This window comes from Synchiropus splendidus, chromosome 12 (genome assembly GCF_027744825.2).
Source record: "Synchiropus splendidus isolate RoL2022-P1 chromosome 12, RoL_Sspl_1.0, whole genome shotgun sequence".
Classification (NCBI taxonomy): domain Eukaryota; kingdom Metazoa; phylum Chordata; class Actinopteri; order Syngnathiformes; family Callionymidae; genus Synchiropus; species Synchiropus splendidus.
This window is the reverse complement of record NC_071345.1, coordinates 5,358,527-5,378,050: the sequence shown is the minus strand read 5'-3', so window position 1 is coordinate 5,378,050 and position 19,524 is coordinate 5,358,527. Positions and strand designations below refer to the sequence as shown.

The 19,524-nt window shown below is 41.6% G+C and overlaps 1 protein-coding gene across 13 annotated transcripts in view; it reads left to right on the top strand.

The window, feature by feature from the left end:
• The window catches only part of LOC128768872 (neurexin-3b), a 269,686-nt gene that overhangs the window by 101,920 nt on the left and 148,242 nt on the right, over window positions 1-19,524 (top strand). For 8 of the 13 annotated variants that reach the window (XR_008416294.1, XR_008416293.1, XM_053882096.1 and 5 more), the window contains 9 exons: window positions 3,705-3,908; window positions 6,031-6,057; window positions 6,819-6,938; window positions 7,034-7,146; window positions 7,214-7,482; window positions 8,070-8,260; window positions 8,351-8,524; window positions 8,971-8,997; window positions 10,751-10,870. Coding sequence is in view for 10 of the 13 variants with exons in the window: in XM_053882096.1 (XP_053738071.1) it covers window positions 3,705-3,908; window positions 6,031-6,057; window positions 6,819-6,938; window positions 7,034-7,146; window positions 7,214-7,482; window positions 8,070-8,260; window positions 8,351-8,524; window positions 8,971-8,997; window positions 10,751-10,870 (1,245 nt within the window). In the remaining 3 variants the exon portion in view is untranslated. The remainder of the gene's footprint in view (window positions 1-3,704; window positions 3,909-6,030; window positions 6,058-6,818; window positions 6,939-7,033; window positions 7,147-7,213; window positions 7,483-8,069; window positions 8,261-8,350; window positions 8,525-8,970; window positions 8,998-10,750; window positions 10,871-19,524) is intronic. The other 5 variants (XM_053882097.1, XM_053882091.1, XR_008416295.1 and 2 more) reach the window with 3 other exon arrangements.

The following is a 19,524-nucleotide window of genomic DNA, read 5'->3' as shown; positions in this document are numbered from 1 at the left end:
TATTTGAACAAACGCTTGTCTATCTGAGAGGTGATCATGCAAACAAGGAATCGCAGCCGTGTGAATGGCTGGAAAACCTTGAGAAAGAAAAGCCACTGCAGAGTTTAAACCAGCCTGAAGTGTTTATGAGTCTGCTGTCAAGTTGTGACTTCCCGGAATATCAGAGAGGCTTAATAGCTTTTCTCCCTCTGCGTATTCCTCTTCGATTGGACCGCTAATTATGTAAAGAGTGTTGAGCTGTGCTACACACAAACACACAGCCCCACAAGTTGCTTCTTTTGCTCGACTTCGGAAACAACATTTTCATTTCTACTGATGTATTAAAAACTACCTTGCTATACAGTAAAGGAACACACAGTAGTCCAGGTGTGGTGACGGGTCAGTGAGGTGTCATGAAACAGTCTTGCTGGGTTGATGAAACAGTGTCCTGATTGTCAGAGGCCACTAGATGGCGCTCTTTGTTGAGAAATAATGTGAGTTTTCACTGAATTAAAACATTGTTCAAGTCCAAACATTTTAGAGCAGACAGCGCCCTCTGGTGGCCTCTGAAACACTGTTTCATGAAACCTCACCAACCTTGAAATACTGTGTCATGAAACCTCATCTAGCCATCTGTGTTAAATGTCATGTTTAAAGGTGGGATGTGAGCTTTTTTTAATATATATATAGCTTGAAATCACTGTCAAATCAATAAACCAAATTCTCTAGCACAAAAATAGTGCAAAGAAAAAAAGGAAAGTTTGAAGTTTGTTCATGTTCTGCACACCAGTCTATGAAACCCAAGTGCCAAAGGTTGGTTTGCAACACTGGAGTTGCAGCAAGTGATGGGTAGATGAGGTTTCATGAAACAGTGTCTTGATATTCAGAGGCCACCAGAGGGCACTGTCTGCTGTAAAATGTTTGGACTTGAATCTCACATCATGACTAAACCAAGAGCGCCATCTAGTGGCCTCTGAAAATTAGGACACAACGTCAGCTCTACATGACTGTTTCATGATACCTCATTGACCCATCAGTAGTTGCAGCATTGATGGGGAGTCTGAAGAAAAGGGGTGGGACTTGACTGCAGCGTTATTCAGCTGTCTGTCAAGATCACGAACCCCACCTTCGATATGCATTATATCATGGTGCATAAGTCACTTTCTTTTTCTTTCAGTTGTGGTGAAAGCTTGTTCAGGAGAGACTCAAAGTTGAATCCATAGTAAAGACTCAAAAATTGTGTGTGAAATTATGTCTGTCAGTTGACATAGGAGACAGTCTAGAATTCCCCCAGAAGGCAGAGGAAAATCTAGGCCACTTCCTGGCCCTGTGTGGGACCTGACCTTGAACCAGCGGCTGAAAATGGATGGAATTCTGAAACATTGATGATAAAATTGCTGTTTTATTCAAATTGAAAATAGGCTTGAATAAAAAGAAAATAAAATTCCTCACATGTCAGTCAGTTTGAACTATGTGAACCTCACTGCAAACTTTTTTTTTCAGTCTGACAGGAGCTTCCATTTCTCTTCTCCTTCAGATTTAATTCCAGCATTTTATTTTATTTTCTCCGATTTCTGACCTGCTTCATAAGTCAATACTCTCTCTGTCGGTTAGAAGAGTCGGTGTCAGCCGGATGCCCGGACAGATATTCGTGTATAGATGCCGAAAAAGAGAAAATGCGGTAGAGAAAGAGCGCGAGACAATGGAGTCGAAACTGGAGTCAAACAACGGAGAGGTTTCAGTACACTCCAGGCTACTGTATATACACTGTCGGCAGCTTGTTGAGGAATGGATTTTACAGCAGCGGTGAAAAGTAAAGCGAAAAGCGAGTGCTTCAGCATTTCAACGCTTCTTGTTTGAGAATTTGCAACTCAAAAGTTCAACCATACTCTCAGGTCAGTCTGATTCCGCCTCTGTAATTACACTGTTCTCATCTTGGGCTCAGAGTCGTGACCTAAATACAGCTTCCTGTTTGGGGTAGAACATGCTCTCTTGAGACGTCAGGACGCTAAAGTGTTTGTCTATTAGCGGCTCTTTTGAAAGGGGTCATCGATCTGAAAACCAATGTGCAAATCCTACTAAGTCGTCCTCCGTGAAGTTATGTGACTATACCGTGTCTTTGAAACCTCTCACCTTTGGCTGCGACGTTTCCCTGGACCGAGCCAAATAGTGCCACATTTCCGTGGCTGCAAGTGCTGAGGTGTCAAAGCAGGTATTTTATGGTCGGATGCCCTTTTTAATCTGAGTCTCTGGCCCTGGAGACCTCTCCTCTTCTGTCAGTTCTCTGCAGCACGCTGCTTTTCAAACTCACAAGATGTGAACACGGCGTCCCTTTGACATGAGCGTTTCTGTTTTACTGCGTTTGAGTCTTCGCGTTCATTGCGTTCTCAAAGCTTCATTTGCGCCAGCCGGGATCTATAGGGGGCAGTTTCACCGAAGAAGAAGACGTAACACGATGATTTAATTTTCCGCTAGCCGAGCAGCACGTATGTGCGAGCTCGCCTGCTGTTCGATGGATAATGAAGACCAGCGACAGGCTTCCAGTTGAGTAGCGACAGTGTGTATTTGGTTTCTCAGTGAGATTTGCTTTTTAGTTTCGATAATATGGGACAATTTCATTTGGAAAACACTTAGGGACCTGGGCTTGTGAAGGCAACTTCAGCAGACACGTGGCAGCCTCCATAAGCCAAATCGTCTTATTCCTCTTTGTCCTTTGGGTTCTTTGTGGCCTCATTTACTGCATTCATGCGTTGTTTTCATCCTCTCCTTGGAACCTCCACTTGTAACGTTCTTCATCCAACTTGTCCTGTTTCTCTGCTCCACCTGGCTCCGCTCTGTTCTTCGCCTTCCTCGATGCTTGAACTTGTACTACATAGTCCCTTAAAACATCTATCCAATAGGGTTTTTTTCTTCCACTTCTTTTTGTTCATGTTTCTCAATTTGTTTTGAAAATTTCATTTTCAAAGAGCAATATAGTGTTTGGGCCGAGCAACAGAGAGTTTTAAAAAATCTTTGGTGAGTGGCGACACATACTTAAAACACGTTCTTTTATCGCTCACCATACGATATTGAAGGTACTGGGGACCTTTTCGATGCCGTTTTGACAAGCACTCAAGCGTCAACATGTTCGCAAAATTAAATCATCTGAAAAGAAACATACATGAAGAGTATATAAAAAAAAGTTGGCTCCTGTGTTCAAATACGTGAATAGTTATTAGGGTCTGGTCGAGATGGGACGATGAGGTATCATGAAACAGCAATGCTGGGTTGATGAAACAGTGTCGTGATTTTCTAGATGGCGCTGTTGGTTTAGAAATAATGAGAGGTTTCTTTGAATCAGTGGTTCAAGTCCAAACACTTTGGAGCAGACAGCGCCCTCTGGTGGCCTCTGAAAATCAGGGCACTGTTTCATGAAACCTCATCTACCGATCACTAGGATCCAGCAGCATTATGTACCAAAGAAGGTCATCTGACTCCTTAGTTACAGTGAATGACCAGGTTACAGTGTATTATAATGGAGGGCAAACCATCAGATTAAAATGGTGACCTGTATTTATTCAACGTGAGTTCGACATATTTTATAAGAAGCAAGAAAGGCTGTCGTCATGTGACAATGTGGTTATGTATCAGGTTTATTCTGTCATGTGTCTTCATAGCCATCGGATGGAAAAGAACATTTTCTTGATGAGTGTTTACCTTATCTCCGTCTCTGCGTTCTTCCACAGAGGCTTCAGTCCTGTCCTTCGACGGCAGCATGTACATGAAGGTCGTGATACCCAACGTTGTGCACACGGAGGCAGAAGACGTCTCGCTACGCTTCATGTCCCAGAGGGCGTTTGGTCTGCTCATGGCGGCAACATCTCGCGAGTCAGCAGATACGCTCAGGCTGGAGCTGGACAGCGGCAGGGTCAAATTGACGGTCAACCTAGGTATTGTATGAACCACCCCGGGTGGTTGACAGGGTCGAATTTTCTTTTTTCATGATCCAGATATAAATCAGACCTAACATGAACTCATTTTTCGGAGCTTGCTTTAGTGGCTGCATGATTTTTGACCTGCCTGCTCTGAACATTTTTTCTGTCTTGATATTCATATGAAAGAAAACTAACAGATCATTACTTATAGGGCTGCATATGTTTATATAAATATCTTAGTGTAACCTACTGTCATAGCAGCAGCGTACGCTCCTTATATATTCACCTACAATTTGTTTCTTTTTTTTCAACACTTGTTTTTAAAAACAAGGACAAACTTTTGTTTTTAAAAGTAGAGTCATTTGGATTGCAATTGATGTATTAAAGTAAAATATATAGTAGAGATTAGAGTTCTTTTCCAATCCAAACGTTTTCAAGTCCATTTAATGCTTCAATGTAGGTGTAGTACATATGCCAGGCCAGTAAGGGGCGTTGTTTAAATGAATGCCATTCAGCAACACAGGACTGCATTCATGGTGAGCAAAAAGAAAAGTAGATTTAAGATGTTGTAGCTAGCAACAACTTGACTACAAGTTGGCTAAGACGCGATCAAGTGTTTGACTAGCAACATTGCTCTTCTGCTCTTCTCAATTCTTGGTTGCAGTCACTGACTATAGCTGACCATCCGGCACTGAACACGCGCGTATACGACCGACACCTGTCTTTGTGTGGATGGCTTTCAAGTCCCTTTTATCAGATAAATAATGCTACTGAATGAACGTCTCCTGAACCGTACAAACCAGGCTGGTGCGCTGTAACAGGCCAGTCATCCACTTATGCCCCAGAGCTTCTAAATGCTCACATTTCATGCCGTCTGTAACACTTTTACAACTGGAAGTCCTTATGAATAGTCAAGAAAAAATGGGCAGCACTCACATACCTCCATGAAAAAACAACAAAAAAAACATAGCTTCTGTTTTTACTTGCAGTCAGACTCCTCCATGTATTTTATATTCTCACAAGATCCTCACAAATGATACTTTATACAGCGACTGTGAGCCGGATTAAACTAATACGTCCTTAATTTCGCCCCAAAAAAGAGCTGCTCTTTCACAGTAGTTTGCATCTGTCAGTAAAATAACAAGCAGCAGTCGACTTCCTAGATTCTTAAAACGTTCTTTTCTGTCTTTTTCAAGTCTTATTTCTCTAAACAAAGCAGATAACTCATAATAATACCTTGCAGGGACTGAGGATTATTTGTATGATAATGTCTCTGACTAACAATGTGCCTCTAGTGTAGACCCTAATATCTAGTGTTATGCAGCCCTATTTGATGCATTTTAAAGCATGTTTACTCCGCCATTTAGGAACAGCTGCGGTGGTTAAGAACATTTAGTCTGCATTTTTTTGCTGCAGTATGGTTATCCATCTTTTTTTCTTGTGTCGGTCTGTACCTGTGATCATTTTTCTTTTTTTTTTTTTAGATACTTTTCATGATAGTAGGGGCATATTCTCTCTTTCCATGAGTGACCTTTAGTCTAGTTGGCATCTCCTGTCTCTAAAGATGGCATTCACCCCTTCAAAGGCCCCGAGCCTGCGGCCCGTCTGACAAACAGCCCAATACCACAGCACCCGGCGCCAGCAGATGGTGGCATCACGCACACTTAAGTGATACCAGTGATGCCGGACGTGATCTACACAACAGGAATTTGAATTCAGCTCATGCACAAAGGCCGAAATATGTCGCCTTTTTATTCTCCCTGGTCCTTTCCTACATTCACTACTGTGATTGAACTGCAAAAAAAAAAAGGTTTACTTTTGAAAGGGCGACTTGTTCGGTGCCGGTGCTCGTGGCTTGAGGCCGTTTGCTCCCACTTTTCTGTTGCGGTTGACAGCACATGACCTTCCTGGTCCAAATGTAAGCCACCAGACACGTGAAATTTCGGTCCATTTCCGAGTCATTTCTCCAGTTCTTCCAAAAATGACCAATCGAATTACGACAATTGTATTGGAATTATGACCACTGGCGTCATGTGACTGTCCCCAGAAGGTGGCTTCTTTTTGCTCTTGGATGTCTGCAGCGATAACCTTGAAGGATGCAATTTCATCTGTCACTTATTCTCCCTTCCCCATCTAGACTGTGTCAGGATAAACTGTAACACCAGTAAGTCAACAATCTTTTTTTTTTAATTTTCTCCTCCAGTCGTCTTCCTTCAATCAATGTTCGATTATAGCCCGTGCGATATGTAAAAGAGTGTGAATGCAGCAGGACTGATAAGAGGATTTATATGATAAGAGGGGGGAAGTAATAACCGGAGATCAAAGTTATGCAAATCGGACTTCTGCGTTCAATACTGTTTGAATGAAGTGATTTTTTCCAAAATGATCTCGGAGACCCAGTTGGCAGTCGTCCCAACCCTGAGTGTTTGCCGGATAATTCCCTCTTAAATTATATTTACGTGAGAGAAAAATGCCTAGAATTTGATGGTGCGTTTATTTAAAATAAAATTTGAACTGATCAACGATTGGAATCAAGTTTGATCGGCAACCCAACTAGTTCAGTCTGAATTATTCTACTAAACTTTTAAACTATTTTACTAACTTATGGACTCGCTTTTGCTGTTTAAACCCCGTGTGCAGACGTTATAAAGAGTCCCTGTATAAACTCTGTAGCGTGATAGGACTGCACTCTTGTGGCGAATATCGAAATTGCAGGGGCGATCGATATATCTTGTTGACGTCACCACTGCGTTCACGAAAATTATTCGCTTTTTTCTTTCGTTAAACTACTATCAGTCGTGTTTTTTGTTTTTCAAACCACATTTATGTGAGGGCGGAAAGAGTGCAATGTCGATCCTGGCATGAAGGTTTGGTGGATGTTTGTGCCTCCCTCCTTTCCCTGCATTGACAAAACCTCCTCTTCAGGCAAAGGCCCTGAAGTTCTTTACGCTGGACAGAAGCTCAACGACAACGAGTGGCACACGGTGCGATTTGTGCGTCGGGGTAAACACCTCAGACTCATGGTGGACGACGACGTGTCGGAAGGTATATTCATGGTTTGCCGCATTCGTTTGTAAGAATGAAGTGTGAGTAGTGAGTCCACCAGCTGCCGAATGTTCATGATCCATATTCCGTAACAGGTCAAATGGCTGGCGATCACACGCGCCTGGAGTTCAACAACGTGGAAACCGGCATCCTGACGGAGAGGCGCTTCGTCTCCTCGGCACCATCGTCCTTCATCGGCCACCTACAGGTGCATGTGACCTCCTTAAAACACGACACCTTCGGCCAAAATCACGTCCACCTTCTCATCTCCTCAGAGCCTCAAGTTCAACGGCATGCAGTACATCGACATGTGCAAGAACGGCGACATCGACTTCTGCGAACTCAACGCCCGCTTCGGTCAACGCTTCATCATCGCCGACCCCGTGACCTTTAAGACCAAAGGGAGCTACCTGGGACTGGCCACCCTGCAGGCCTACACCACCATGCACCTCTTCTTTCAGTTCAAAACCACGTCACCTGACGGATTCATCATCTTCAACAGTGGGGACGGGAACGATTTCATCGCTGTGGAGCTGGTGAAAGGGTGAGCAAAAAAAAAAAAAAAAAAAAAAAAAATATATATATATATATATATATATATATATATATATATATATATATATATATACATATATACATATATATATATGTATATATATTCCGTCTGTAAATAACCACCACTACATGGTTTCCTGGAAGGTTATGAAGTAAAATTTAATAATACTTTTATAATCTTTATGCTTTTCATGCCATGACAGAAAAAAACTGTGAATTTTGGAAAAGCTTTTGACATTCTTTTAAATATTTTTTTTTTATATATTTGTGTGTCTAGTTTAAAAAAAATCAATTGAATTAATGTGAATTTTATCAATTAATTCATCACATTTTAATATTGAACACCACAATGATCAAATTCATTGCTGTTATTTTTCAATAAACACAATGAATTAAAATCCAGGCCCTAAGTTGGACATGTCATTCCCGCTCACTGTCTGCATACTGTGCCTTGAAATATTAATATAAAATATAAATGTTAAAATGTTGGTTAATTCTACCTCCAATAGATTGGGACGTCTCCAGGGAATGAGCGTGAGAAATTCAAGCTAGTTTCCACCGTCCTCTCCTCACCAGGTTTATCCACTATGTCTTTGACCTCGGCAATGGACCGAGTTTGCTGAAAGGGAACAGCGACAACCAGCTGAATGATAATCAGTGGCACAACGTGGTCATCACCCGAGACGCCGCCAACACTCACACGCTGAAGGTGGACTCCAAGTCGGTCACCCAGAACGTGAACGGAGCCAAAAACCTTGACCTGAAAGGTACGTTTTTCTTGGTCATGAGACGCACACGGTGCCGCTCCTCGTCCCTGCTCCGTAAACATGTTGCCTGTCTTGTCTGTTTATGTCTAGGTGACCTGTTTATCGGGGGTCTCGGTCCAAACATGTATCAGAACCTTCCCAAGCTGGTGGTGTCTCGGGAAGGATTTCAGGGATGTTTGGCCTCAGTTGACCTCAACGGACGTCTGCCTGACCTCATCACTGACGCCCTCTTCCGGAGTGGACAGATCGAGCGCGGCTGCGAAGGTACGGACGACTGTAAATACAGTTAGTTTTAAACACGCACAAGAAGTCACTGTAACCATATTTGCCTCTAGAGGGCAGCAGAGTATTGGGAATTATTTGGCTCGTTTTATTCAGTGACCTCCTAGTAGAAAATTAAATTGTTTTTATTTTTGCAGATTACATGTCGATTCTTATCGATAATATTATTTGCTTTATGACAAAAATAAATAAATCAATTTAAAAAATCAAATGACAAATGTAAAAAAAAAATATTTCTGACTGCTATGATAGTTTTTGGGATGGATCTGGTCATTGCATCTCACTAACAATTCTCCCCTTAAGTTGCACTTTTATTTCTGGTCTTAATGTTTTGAGTAACCATGCTGCCCCCCTCACTAACCTTTGCTCTTGTTTTCCGCTCTTTTCTGCTTCCTTTATTTAATGACTTTCTTTCTGCGCTAACAAAGTTGGTTTCACCAAAGCTGACCTGCAAGGTAGACGAAAAAAAAACAAAAAAAAAAACGCTCCGACTCCCGTTTGTCTGACAGTGTGCTCTGTACAGTGCATGCTGGGTGTTGCCATGACAACTGTGTTTTCAGGTGTTACTGAGGTTGATGCTGGCTCTCTGCAGTGCTAGTAATGAGAGTGAAAAACTAGTGTCTGGCTTGGTGGGAAATCCAGCCGCAGCTACAGAATTGACAATTCCGCACAAATATCCCATTTTAGTTTTGCAATTGAGTGATATCACAAAATGAAGTTTTCTGTTCTGCTCTTGCCAGTAATTGCTGAAAAATAAATAAATGAAATAACATACTTAATTTTCACTCTTATTTTGAGAAATATTTGTCTCGCATATTTTTGCTAGAAAAAAATGAAAACACAAATATCTTCAACAAAAAATATTGCATTTAGTCAGATGTTTAAATAGTATGCAATAGTTAAATTGCTCTCACATTATTTTCATGTACTTTATTGAAAAGAAATATAATAAATGAATACATCAAAAGTTAGAAAATTATTTAGGAATATTTAGGAAATATTTTTATACAATGCTTTAAATATATAAAGATGATATGTCCAAACTAATATTAATATTGAATGGAGGATGCTCCAAAAAAAAAAAAAAAAAAAACAAGACATAAAACAAATAAAAATTATTATAATTCAACAGCAAAAATGTTTTGTGCTTTGTTTTTTTTTTTGCTTCTAGTAGAAGTAGGGTATAATTCTCTAGTGAAATATCGCAACTTTACAGTAGGTCTGAATATTGACATTACTGGATACCATTGCTAACTTTTAAGCATGGACGGAACTGAGCATGAGACTGACTAGAATGCGCTTGCTATCGACACACAAGTCGCGCTTCTGCTACGTTTATCTCACCAAATGAAACACTCCAAAATTACTCACCTGGACTTTGACAAGTTCCCAGATTTAGTACTTTGTGCTCACGCTAGCATGGAACTATAGCAGTACATCACACTGTGAATCAAGTTCCTGTCTCACGATCGATCTCTATGTGCCGTGCGGGTGTCGTCTTGGGTGACCGGAGGGGTTTCTGGGATCTGCCTGTTTAGCGAGGAAATCTCATTTCTATAGCGTGTGCTTATCTGCATTCCCTCCCGGTATTCAAACGAAAGAGCAGCGTGTGTGTGTGTCTGCCAGAGGATGCTGAACACACAATCGGTCTGACTTTGAATACCCTTCTCAGGTGTGTGTCTGGAGTGCATACACGCAGATATGCGCTAAATGTTGCTTGAGTGCGTCTGATGTTGTCTGTACTGTCTCGCTGTCAGGTGTGTAGAGAGCACTTGACCAGTCTTTACGTGTGGGAAGTTCACGATTTATGGTCCGAGGGAATGCAGCGGTAGAACTACCTGTTGGAATGATCATAGTTGCATGTCTTCACACGTAAAGGAAGGAAGGAAATGAAGCTGCGTGGACGGTGTCGCCACATCTGGGAGGTTACGTCACAGCGGTATTTGTTAAATTTGGATTAAAGACTGTGCGACGACTCAAAAGTAGCGGCGCATATTTCGAGATGTTGATCCCTCCAGCTTCCCTTTGGCTGACATCGAAGCCGCAGTCTTTGTGGCGACACTGCGCACTGCTTTTTTTTCTTCCGTTCACTTTCGTTTTTCCATACGGAATCGGCTTCCTCTGCATGGGTCCTGCGTTGTTTACGCTCAGATATTCACTGACTTTGCTCCCGTGCTATTTCTCTTTGTGTCTCAATCGCACCGCCAGGGCCGAGTACCACCTGCCAGGATGACTCCTGCGCCAACATGGGCGTTTGCATCCAGCAGTGGGAGAATTTCACCTGCGACTGCGCCATGACGTCTTACACCGGGACTCACTGCAACGACCGTAAGTACTGAGAGCTTAATATGCCCTCTTGCTGTGGCACCATGGCCGTTGCCAGGCTGTTTGAACGCACCCCCCGAGTCCTGACCCAGACTATTCTGTCAACATGTGTTTTACTTGGCACAGAATTCAAAAGTAAGTCGGGTTGTTTGATACATGGTTTGAATGCTTTGCCAGAATGCAGAATCACCGACTCGGCTGTGGATCTGTCCACAACATAGCAGCTGAATCATTTTTGTTTCAGTTGGTGTTCAGTGAATACGGTCTGGGCCTTGGTATCTCCACCGATGGTAGAGTATCAGAGGATGACTGATCTGTCCATTTGTTTGGAAACAAAGTTATAAATGGATTCCATGTTGGTTGGAATTGTGCTAATGTAGACGGCGCATTTGGATAAATATTTGTATTGCTTCCTATTACTCGACTGCGCTGTGAATCATGTGATCTGCCAAAAACCAATGAATGCATCGCTGTTAACTTAGTAGCAGTAGTGATGAGTCGATGAGGTATCATGAAACAGTGCTTGTTTCAGAAATGATGTGAGGTTTCATTGAATTTGTTTTTCAAGTCCAAACATTTTACAGCAGACAGTAACCTCTGGTGGCCTCTGAAAATCATGACACTGTTTCATGATACCTCATCAACCTTCAATGCTGTGTCATGAAACCTCATCGACCCATCACTAGAAAGCAGCCCCCCAGGTGCTGGCTCAGCTAAAGACCATAAACAATTGCATTTTATAGCTCAGACTAAAGGTGTAAAACTACTACAAGTAGTTTGTAATACTTGCAGTTCTTCTTTACTGAGTTCCTTTGCAGTGTTGCCAACCCTTCAGTAAGGAAAGTCACTACCTCTGTCAGTAGTAGTAGCAGTCATAGGAGGTGTGGTAGTGTTAGCCAGAGCGCTAGTCGTATTTGCAGGCGCTAGCGATTGCCGCAGGTGTAAACTCATTCGATAAGGGAAAACAGACACAAAAAATGGGGAGACTGAAGCCCTAAAAAAAACTTTTGTAGTTTTGATCATCTTCACACAAGGGCCACATATATACACCCCAAGATCAACATATGGTCCCTGGGCCGCACTTTGCCCACGTCTGGTTTCAGCTTTCCGAAGAAATCCATTCTGTATTAGCTCATATTTTTAAATGAAAGCATTGATAATTCTTCTCAATGTTTTGAAAAGCTTTCCTAAAACAGTGTCTTCAGTTTCAGACACCACTAGGTGGCGCTCTCTGCTCCTCAACCTTTGACTATTTACAACTATTTCAATGAAACCTTGCATAGTTCATAGCCCGATCTGAGCTCGACAATTGAATATTTGTAAAAAAAAAAAAATACCGATACAGTCTTTAGCGTTTTTTAGCTAGCTCTCCGACGACTGAGCGCTGTTGACGTACATGTGACAATACTGCCACCTGCTGTCCGACTGAACTCTTTGCGATCGATTCAATAAATGCAGAGAAATGAGGAAAGAAAAACGAAATCATTGTGCACAGGGAGGCAGAGGCACATACCTCTGCCTCCCTGTGCACAATGATTTCACTCTATCAAGTGCCTTTGTAGTTGCCAGTTTAGTCCATTTATTTCTTACTGGGTCACAAGGGAAGCAGCCAAAAAGGCCGCACTCTCCACAGAAACCTCCTCCATCTCTCCTCTTTCAGTATCTCCTTCACCAAGGATGTCATCCTGAAAAATAGGGGGCCCTTGACTGTCTTCTCCTAATGGGGCAGATGTACTTTGAGTCTCTCCCGGTTGACCGAGCTGAAGCAAAAGTGTTTAGCTGGTCGTTCATTGGAGAGTAGGAACATATCATGGATGCACAGTTTGGCCTCATGGCTCAGCTCTTCCTGACTAATCCGTCTTCTGTTCCACACTCCCTTTCCCTCCTTCACAAACAAGACATCAATACCAAGTTGGTAATTTGATCTGATTCCAATATGTAAAACAATAAGCTCACACTGGAGTAGCTTCCGCACACACACACACACTGACTCAAGCTTTCTATTGTATATCTATGAGTCACTTCTGCAAACACATTCTCAGCTGAGCTCCCTGTGTCTACAACTAGCAGAGCTGTATCCTTCACTCAGAGACTCCGGAGCTATTTTCCTCCTTGCCTTTGTCAAGTATTTTTTTTTTTTTTTTAGGTTTAAATGAAGCTGAAAGCTCCAAGTGATCTTTAGCGGAGGCAAATTGAGATGCAAGCTTTTGTTGCTGCTGTTTTCTCGCTGCACTGAAGGAGATCTGCGAACACATTTGCTCCCCACTTTTCCCAGGCTTTCTATTGTGAAAGCGACTGGTGATGTGTGAAATATCGACTTCTGCCTCGATCACCTCTTCAGATCGCAGCCATAGAAGTCCAAGTGTGTGGCTGTGCGAGTGCGTGTGGTATTCCCATGACAACGAAGGACTTCCCTTCAGTCATCTCGGTTGGCCGTCTTCATTTAGTGGTTAATAGAGGGGGCGCAGTGCTGCTGGGCCAAACTAATGAGGTGATGGAGGCTGTTAGGAAAGCTGCTCCGTCTGAGCCGGCATCCCATCATCATCCAGACCTCTCTTCAGAGATTAGTAAAGTGTCCATTTATCTATCTATCTATCTATCTATCTATCTATCTATCTATCTATCTATCTATCTATCTATCTATCTATCTATCTATCTATCTATCTATCTATCTATCTATCTATCTATCTATCTGCCTGCCTGCCTTTCTATCTATCTATCTATCTGTCTGTCTGTCTGTCTGTCTATCTATCTATCTGTTTGTCTGTCTGTCCATTTTCTCCAAAATTCTGCTCTCCATCCTCCTGGCTCTCCCTGTCTGCTGCTGTTAAAGATCATCTGACGAAACCCTCTGAATGGGAAGTCGACTGCAGTTCTCGCTCGGTGACAGGAGGCGTGTGTTTATGTGTTAATTAGTGATAAGATGTCATCATTAATTCACGGCGCTGCCATCGATTGCTTATCGACGCTGATGTATTTCCTCTCAGGACGCAAAGAGCTGAGACTGTAACACAGTTCTCATCTCAGATTTAAGACCGACTACTTACTCGACAGTTTTTGAAAGAAAAAAAGATAAATACTTGAAGAAATGGTGCGAAGGATGGAATGACCTTTCAAATGAGACATTTTGGGAGAATGGTCAGACTGTACAATATACCTGCTCCGAGTGTGAGCGCAAATATGTAAATGAAGACGGCAAACAAACAGCGTATATATATATATATATATATATATATATATATATATATATATATATATATATATATATATATATAGATTTTGAATGTATCTACATATATACTGAAAAAAGGACAAAAAAAAGAAATATATATATATATATACGGAGTTTGCATCCATATATATATATATATATATAGAGAGAGAGAGAGAGAGAGAGAGAGAGAGAGAGAGAGAGAGAGAGAGAGAGGAGAGAGAGAGAGAGAAAGAATATATCTATATATATATATCTATATATATACTGAAAAAAGGGAAAAAAAATCTCTATATATGGAGTTTGCATCCTTTTCCACACACACACACGCATATATATATATATATATATATAATTCTAATTAATTCTAATGTGTTATCATTATTTCATTGTAGTTCATTATTTTCAGAATCAGAATCAGAAAACTTCATTAATCCCAAGGGAAATTATTTGTTTGTAACATGCTCTGTCAATAATCTCTGTCACAATAAAATGAAAAAGAAATAATATTACAAAGTGCAAAAAGTAATACAACAGATCATTTATTTAGTCCCCACTAGGTGGCACTAGATCCATCTACAGGATTATGCTGGCCGTCGGTGCCGGGAGAAAATGAGATACAATCCCCAGAGCATGAAATCAGCTTTCTTGTTATTTTCCTCCACTGCGTTGCTTGTTTCTGTACCTCACCCCGAACACACTGACATGCACATTCCATTTCACTGGATCATGGAGGGAAAATATCATGAGTCCACTCAACAATGTCCAATGAGTTAAACACCCTCCTCTTTGTTTAGTTACAGCATGAAATGAAACATCAGGCCGCGCAGATTCCAGATGACCTCGGGCGAGTTTTGCGACGGTCCTTTGTCTTGGATACGTCCCGCCGTTGTTTTGTCGCAAGCAAGCTGGTGTTTAAGAGCAAGACTTATTTCCGCTCTGATGGCAGGTGTCTCGAGTTCCCCAGTGAAAAGCAAAAGTGGGTGCTTGTTTTCTTCTTTTTCCCTAGATCGAGTTGCGGTGGATTAGAAGTCTAGTCAGTTGAAGGGCATGCAGAATGTTCTTGGAGTGTGGGAGGAAATCAGAGTGCCCAGAGGAAGCACAGTCAAGCAGTGGAAAAGGATGCAAACTCCATACTTAGCTGGCAGATGTATCCGTCCCCAAGGTTGTCCTAGTGCATCACATCTCCTGGACCACGCTCAGAGTCCCTCACCTGTATTGATGGTTCAATGAGGTATCATGAAACAGTGCTGCAGGGTTGATGAAACAGCAATGGTGCGCTTGATTTAGAAATGATGTGAGGCTTCATTGAATTTGTTATTCAAGTCCAAACATTTTACAGAGGACAGTGCCCTCTGGTGGCCTCTGAAAATCAGGACTCTGTTTCATGAAACCTCATGAAGCGTCATTTATCTATACATATACATCACATCACTCCTCGCAGGAAGGTATCCGAAGAAGACCCCACCTCAACAGGCTTCTCTCCATGTAGGGGGCATATAGAGCGCATTCATCCATTGCTCTACCACATCTTCAAACCTCCAATAAGCAACTTCAGTCCACACCCCGCACAACCTCGCAATGACTATTGTTAAAAAAAGTAATATGAAAAATTCTGGATCCAGATGGTGAACTGGACCACTGCCAAAATGTATTCCACATCCAACAATAGCTTTTCAAGTTTTATTTTTAGTTATTTATAGTTAAGGTACTTGAGTTATAAGCGCTAAACGCAGCCATAATGAGAAGCGTTGTTTTGTAGCTCAGTGTAACTAAGTCGGGAGACGTCGACTCAAAACACACAAACCATTCACTTCATTCAAAGGCAGAGGAAAGTAACTCTCTCAACTTTATCATGCTACTTTGCCATGAACCTGTCAGACTTCAGCTGAGCGAAGCTGTTTCCATCGGTACTGTCTTCAATGCAGGGAGAGATGAGCACTGTGCTCCAGTTTTAAAGGCAGTTGTGTACAGTATTTTATCGCAGTTGCAGTTTTCAGGCTGCATCTTTGTTTCCCAGGCACGCATTGTTCATGCCTGTTCCCCTCGTGCGCACGTACGGCCGCTTGCAGCGAGCACATCGCTGTGAGAGATTTCTAATTAGCGATGTCAGAGTGGAGCCTCTCTCGCTGATAGCTGGCAGCTAATAGCAGTAATTGTCTGCCCGCCCGACTCTGTCTCTATCCATCGTCCTGATGAAGAAACTTGAAGAAAGTAAAGGGAACATTTCTGCTAGTGAAGCCTCTTGCAGTTTGGATTGTTAGCGTCAAACCTCGCCGCCCTTCTTTACACTTTTTTTTTTTTTCCCCGTGGTAGCCGACGGTGTTCTGTGCGGCAGAGAGAGAGAAGGAGAATAGAAAGCAAGAGCCAGCAATGGGCCCTGTTTTTCTTGTATTCCCTTGACATACAGTACCACACTGGTAAACAAAAACGTACATTAAAGAACGGATAAAATCAATTAAAGTGAAGTAATTCAGATGGGAGACACCCCACCTGCTGCCCCAAACCCAACCCCCACTTGGGGAGCTAGCAGTTTAACCCTAATCCCGTTGGGTTTCCGCCAGGATTTTTTGAAACTGTGGCAACCTTCCCCCCCCCGCCCGTCTCCTCACCCACCAAAAAACAAGTAAAAAAAAACAAGGAACGGAACGTAGCCAATAAAGAGCCGATACAGAAACATCAATGCAAAGGGAAAAGTTTCGACATTTACTGAATTGGTGACAATAAAACCGATTTTTAATGATAAGAAGTAAATCTCTGTCCTATCAGCGGCGGTCCGTCTCTTCATATGTCTGGCAGGAGTTCGCAACTTCAGTTCCGCGAGCAACAGACTTCAGTTATTATGATGCTTCTTTTGGGGATTTTCTGTAAAAATCTTGCTAAAAACCGCCATCTTTGGGTAGATTAAATTACATTATATTAGATTTCCTTTATTCCTTTTAATGCGTTTGATCATGTGAGACTTCATCTATATTAGGGGTTCTTAACCTTTTTGATCTTGGGGCCCACAGTTCCCAGAACAAATGGGTGCGGAGCCCATTTAAGTAATAGAACTGATTCATTACTCTTGATTTAACTTCATTGAGTGATCATTGCAAAAATATTTGTCATTGAAAAGTCCAACTTGAAGCAGAACCAGATGTCACGTTCATCAAATGTAAAAAAAGTAAAAATACACTTGATGCAAACTATTGAGAAAAATTCTGAATACTGAAATGAAATTCTGAATAAAATAAATATAATAAAAATGTGTCTTAATATCATAAAATAAAAACATTTTATTTAAAAAACAAAGAAGATACAAGTAAAGTGTAAATGAAAGTATCGCCATAACATTTTTTATTTGCAAAACTGCTTCACTAGGTGCTTTCATTCACTTTTATTTTTTCTTTTCAAGAACTTCTCCATAGTTGCTAACTATGACAGATTTGAAGCTGTTAAGTCAATTCAGTGACACACTACTGCCACCATATGTGACTAATGTACTAAAAGTGAGTGTCTCACAGCCCTCACGGCCCAAAGGTGTAATGCAATAAAAAAAACTAGCGGCCCTCAACTATGGCCCCCTTTGGTTAAGAATCACTGACCTATATCATTGTTTACATGTAGCGGAAGCCCTGCGGCCCTAACTCTAACCATCACAAATGAATGCATGTACATTGCTCTACATTGGAGTGTACATCTCAAAACCCTTTCATACGGCTGTAATCCAGTATCTCAACCATCTTAGGCTCCCAGTCATTGCCGCGCCATCTGTCTCTCTTATTTGATATTCTCCATTTCTCTTGACCTCCTGGCTTCAGGATGTATGAAATCCTTGCTTAGATCAGTGTCCCACATCACGGGAACGGCGGAGGCCGCTCTTCCACATCGAGAGCAATTACGAATCTTACATAATCCAGGCAAAGGTCACTGCTCTACGGTCAGCATCATGACAAACAAACAGAGCAAGTGCACGGATGCTGAAAAACGGAACCAGAAAACAGTTTGTCATTTTGATGGTGACTGCAGTAATTGCTTTGATAGACTTGCTGATGGATTTCTCTCGCTCCCCAACGCGTTTGCTCCCGCTTAACCTCGCGTGGTTCATTTACTTTCCGAGGCGTGGTCAGCGTTTCGGACCGACGTGGGGCCCGCTGCTTACATAAACAGCTGCTGCTTAACTCACCGTTCCAAAGAAATGCTGCCATTCCTCCTCATCTGCTGCCGAGGATCGATGACAGAGCATCCACGTGATCGCTCGCCGTGCACCAACCCGACAACGCTGAAAACAAACATTGGATCTACCCGAGCAGGGTTTTATGAAGACGTGAATGTAAAAGGGAAGGAGGAAGTAGAAGAGGAAGTATCTACTGTCACCTGCTCATGAATACTGGAGGAGGTTTTATTGAGCTTTGAATAATTTAAGATGCTGTCTATGTAAATGGGAATAAGTCGTCGGAGCTGGCTGAAACTGGACTTGGGGTGTTTGTCGGATTAAAATGTGTGATTTATTGTCCACACGACAAAATCTGAAGGTCTTTTAGTGGAATAGACAATTTGGCGCTTAACAGACCTAGAGCTCATTTTGTCTCGCGCATAAATCTTATTGAATAATTCATGTTTGTGGTTTGTGTGGGGAAATTACGACCACCGTAGCTCATAAAACGATGAGCACATTTCAATTAAATTTTCAGGAATATGTGGTAATGGGACGAGGAATAGATGAGTCCAAGTTTTTAGCGTACAAAGATGAAGCGTGAGCTCAAACAAGACAAACATTGTTGAATTAAATTAAATTAAATTAAACTTTTTTGATTTTGATAAGTCTGGGAATCAAACTCAAGGCACTTGAATCAAAGCGCTTTGTTGTGAACCCATTCTGGAGCCCAGATTTATTTATTTTCTATTTTTAATTTTTATTTTTATTCATCTCTGTCACCATACTTATTTTGGACGAAAGAGCAAATTTAACAATACAATAAATGAATGGTAAAACAAGAACAGCTTGGCGGAGGTCTGCACTCTCTGAGTGATTAAATATTACATTTACAATTGGATTATTTCAATAATTCCGATGAAACATATGCGATATAAAGTGGAATGCTGTTCACAAAAATAAAGAGTTGAGGTGATCATAAAAAGGAAAAAAAAATACTGGTGCCGTGTCAATGCAATTGTTCATTTTAACTGAGACAATAACAAAATCTATATGTAAACAAGGTCATCTATGTTATTGGCAAGTGTGGTTGATGCATGAACGATAAGAAGGTAAAACGCTTACCTTCCAGCTGTTGCCACATCCCACACAGGGACATTTTCAAGCGAGGTTTGATGATATATGTAAAAGTGCCTTTTGGCAAAGGAACACTTACAAGTAGAGCACAGAACTAAGAAAGTATTTTCCTATAAATATCCCAGTTAAATCAGAAATGGGCCAAAAGAGCACTACAGAGAAGGGTTTGTC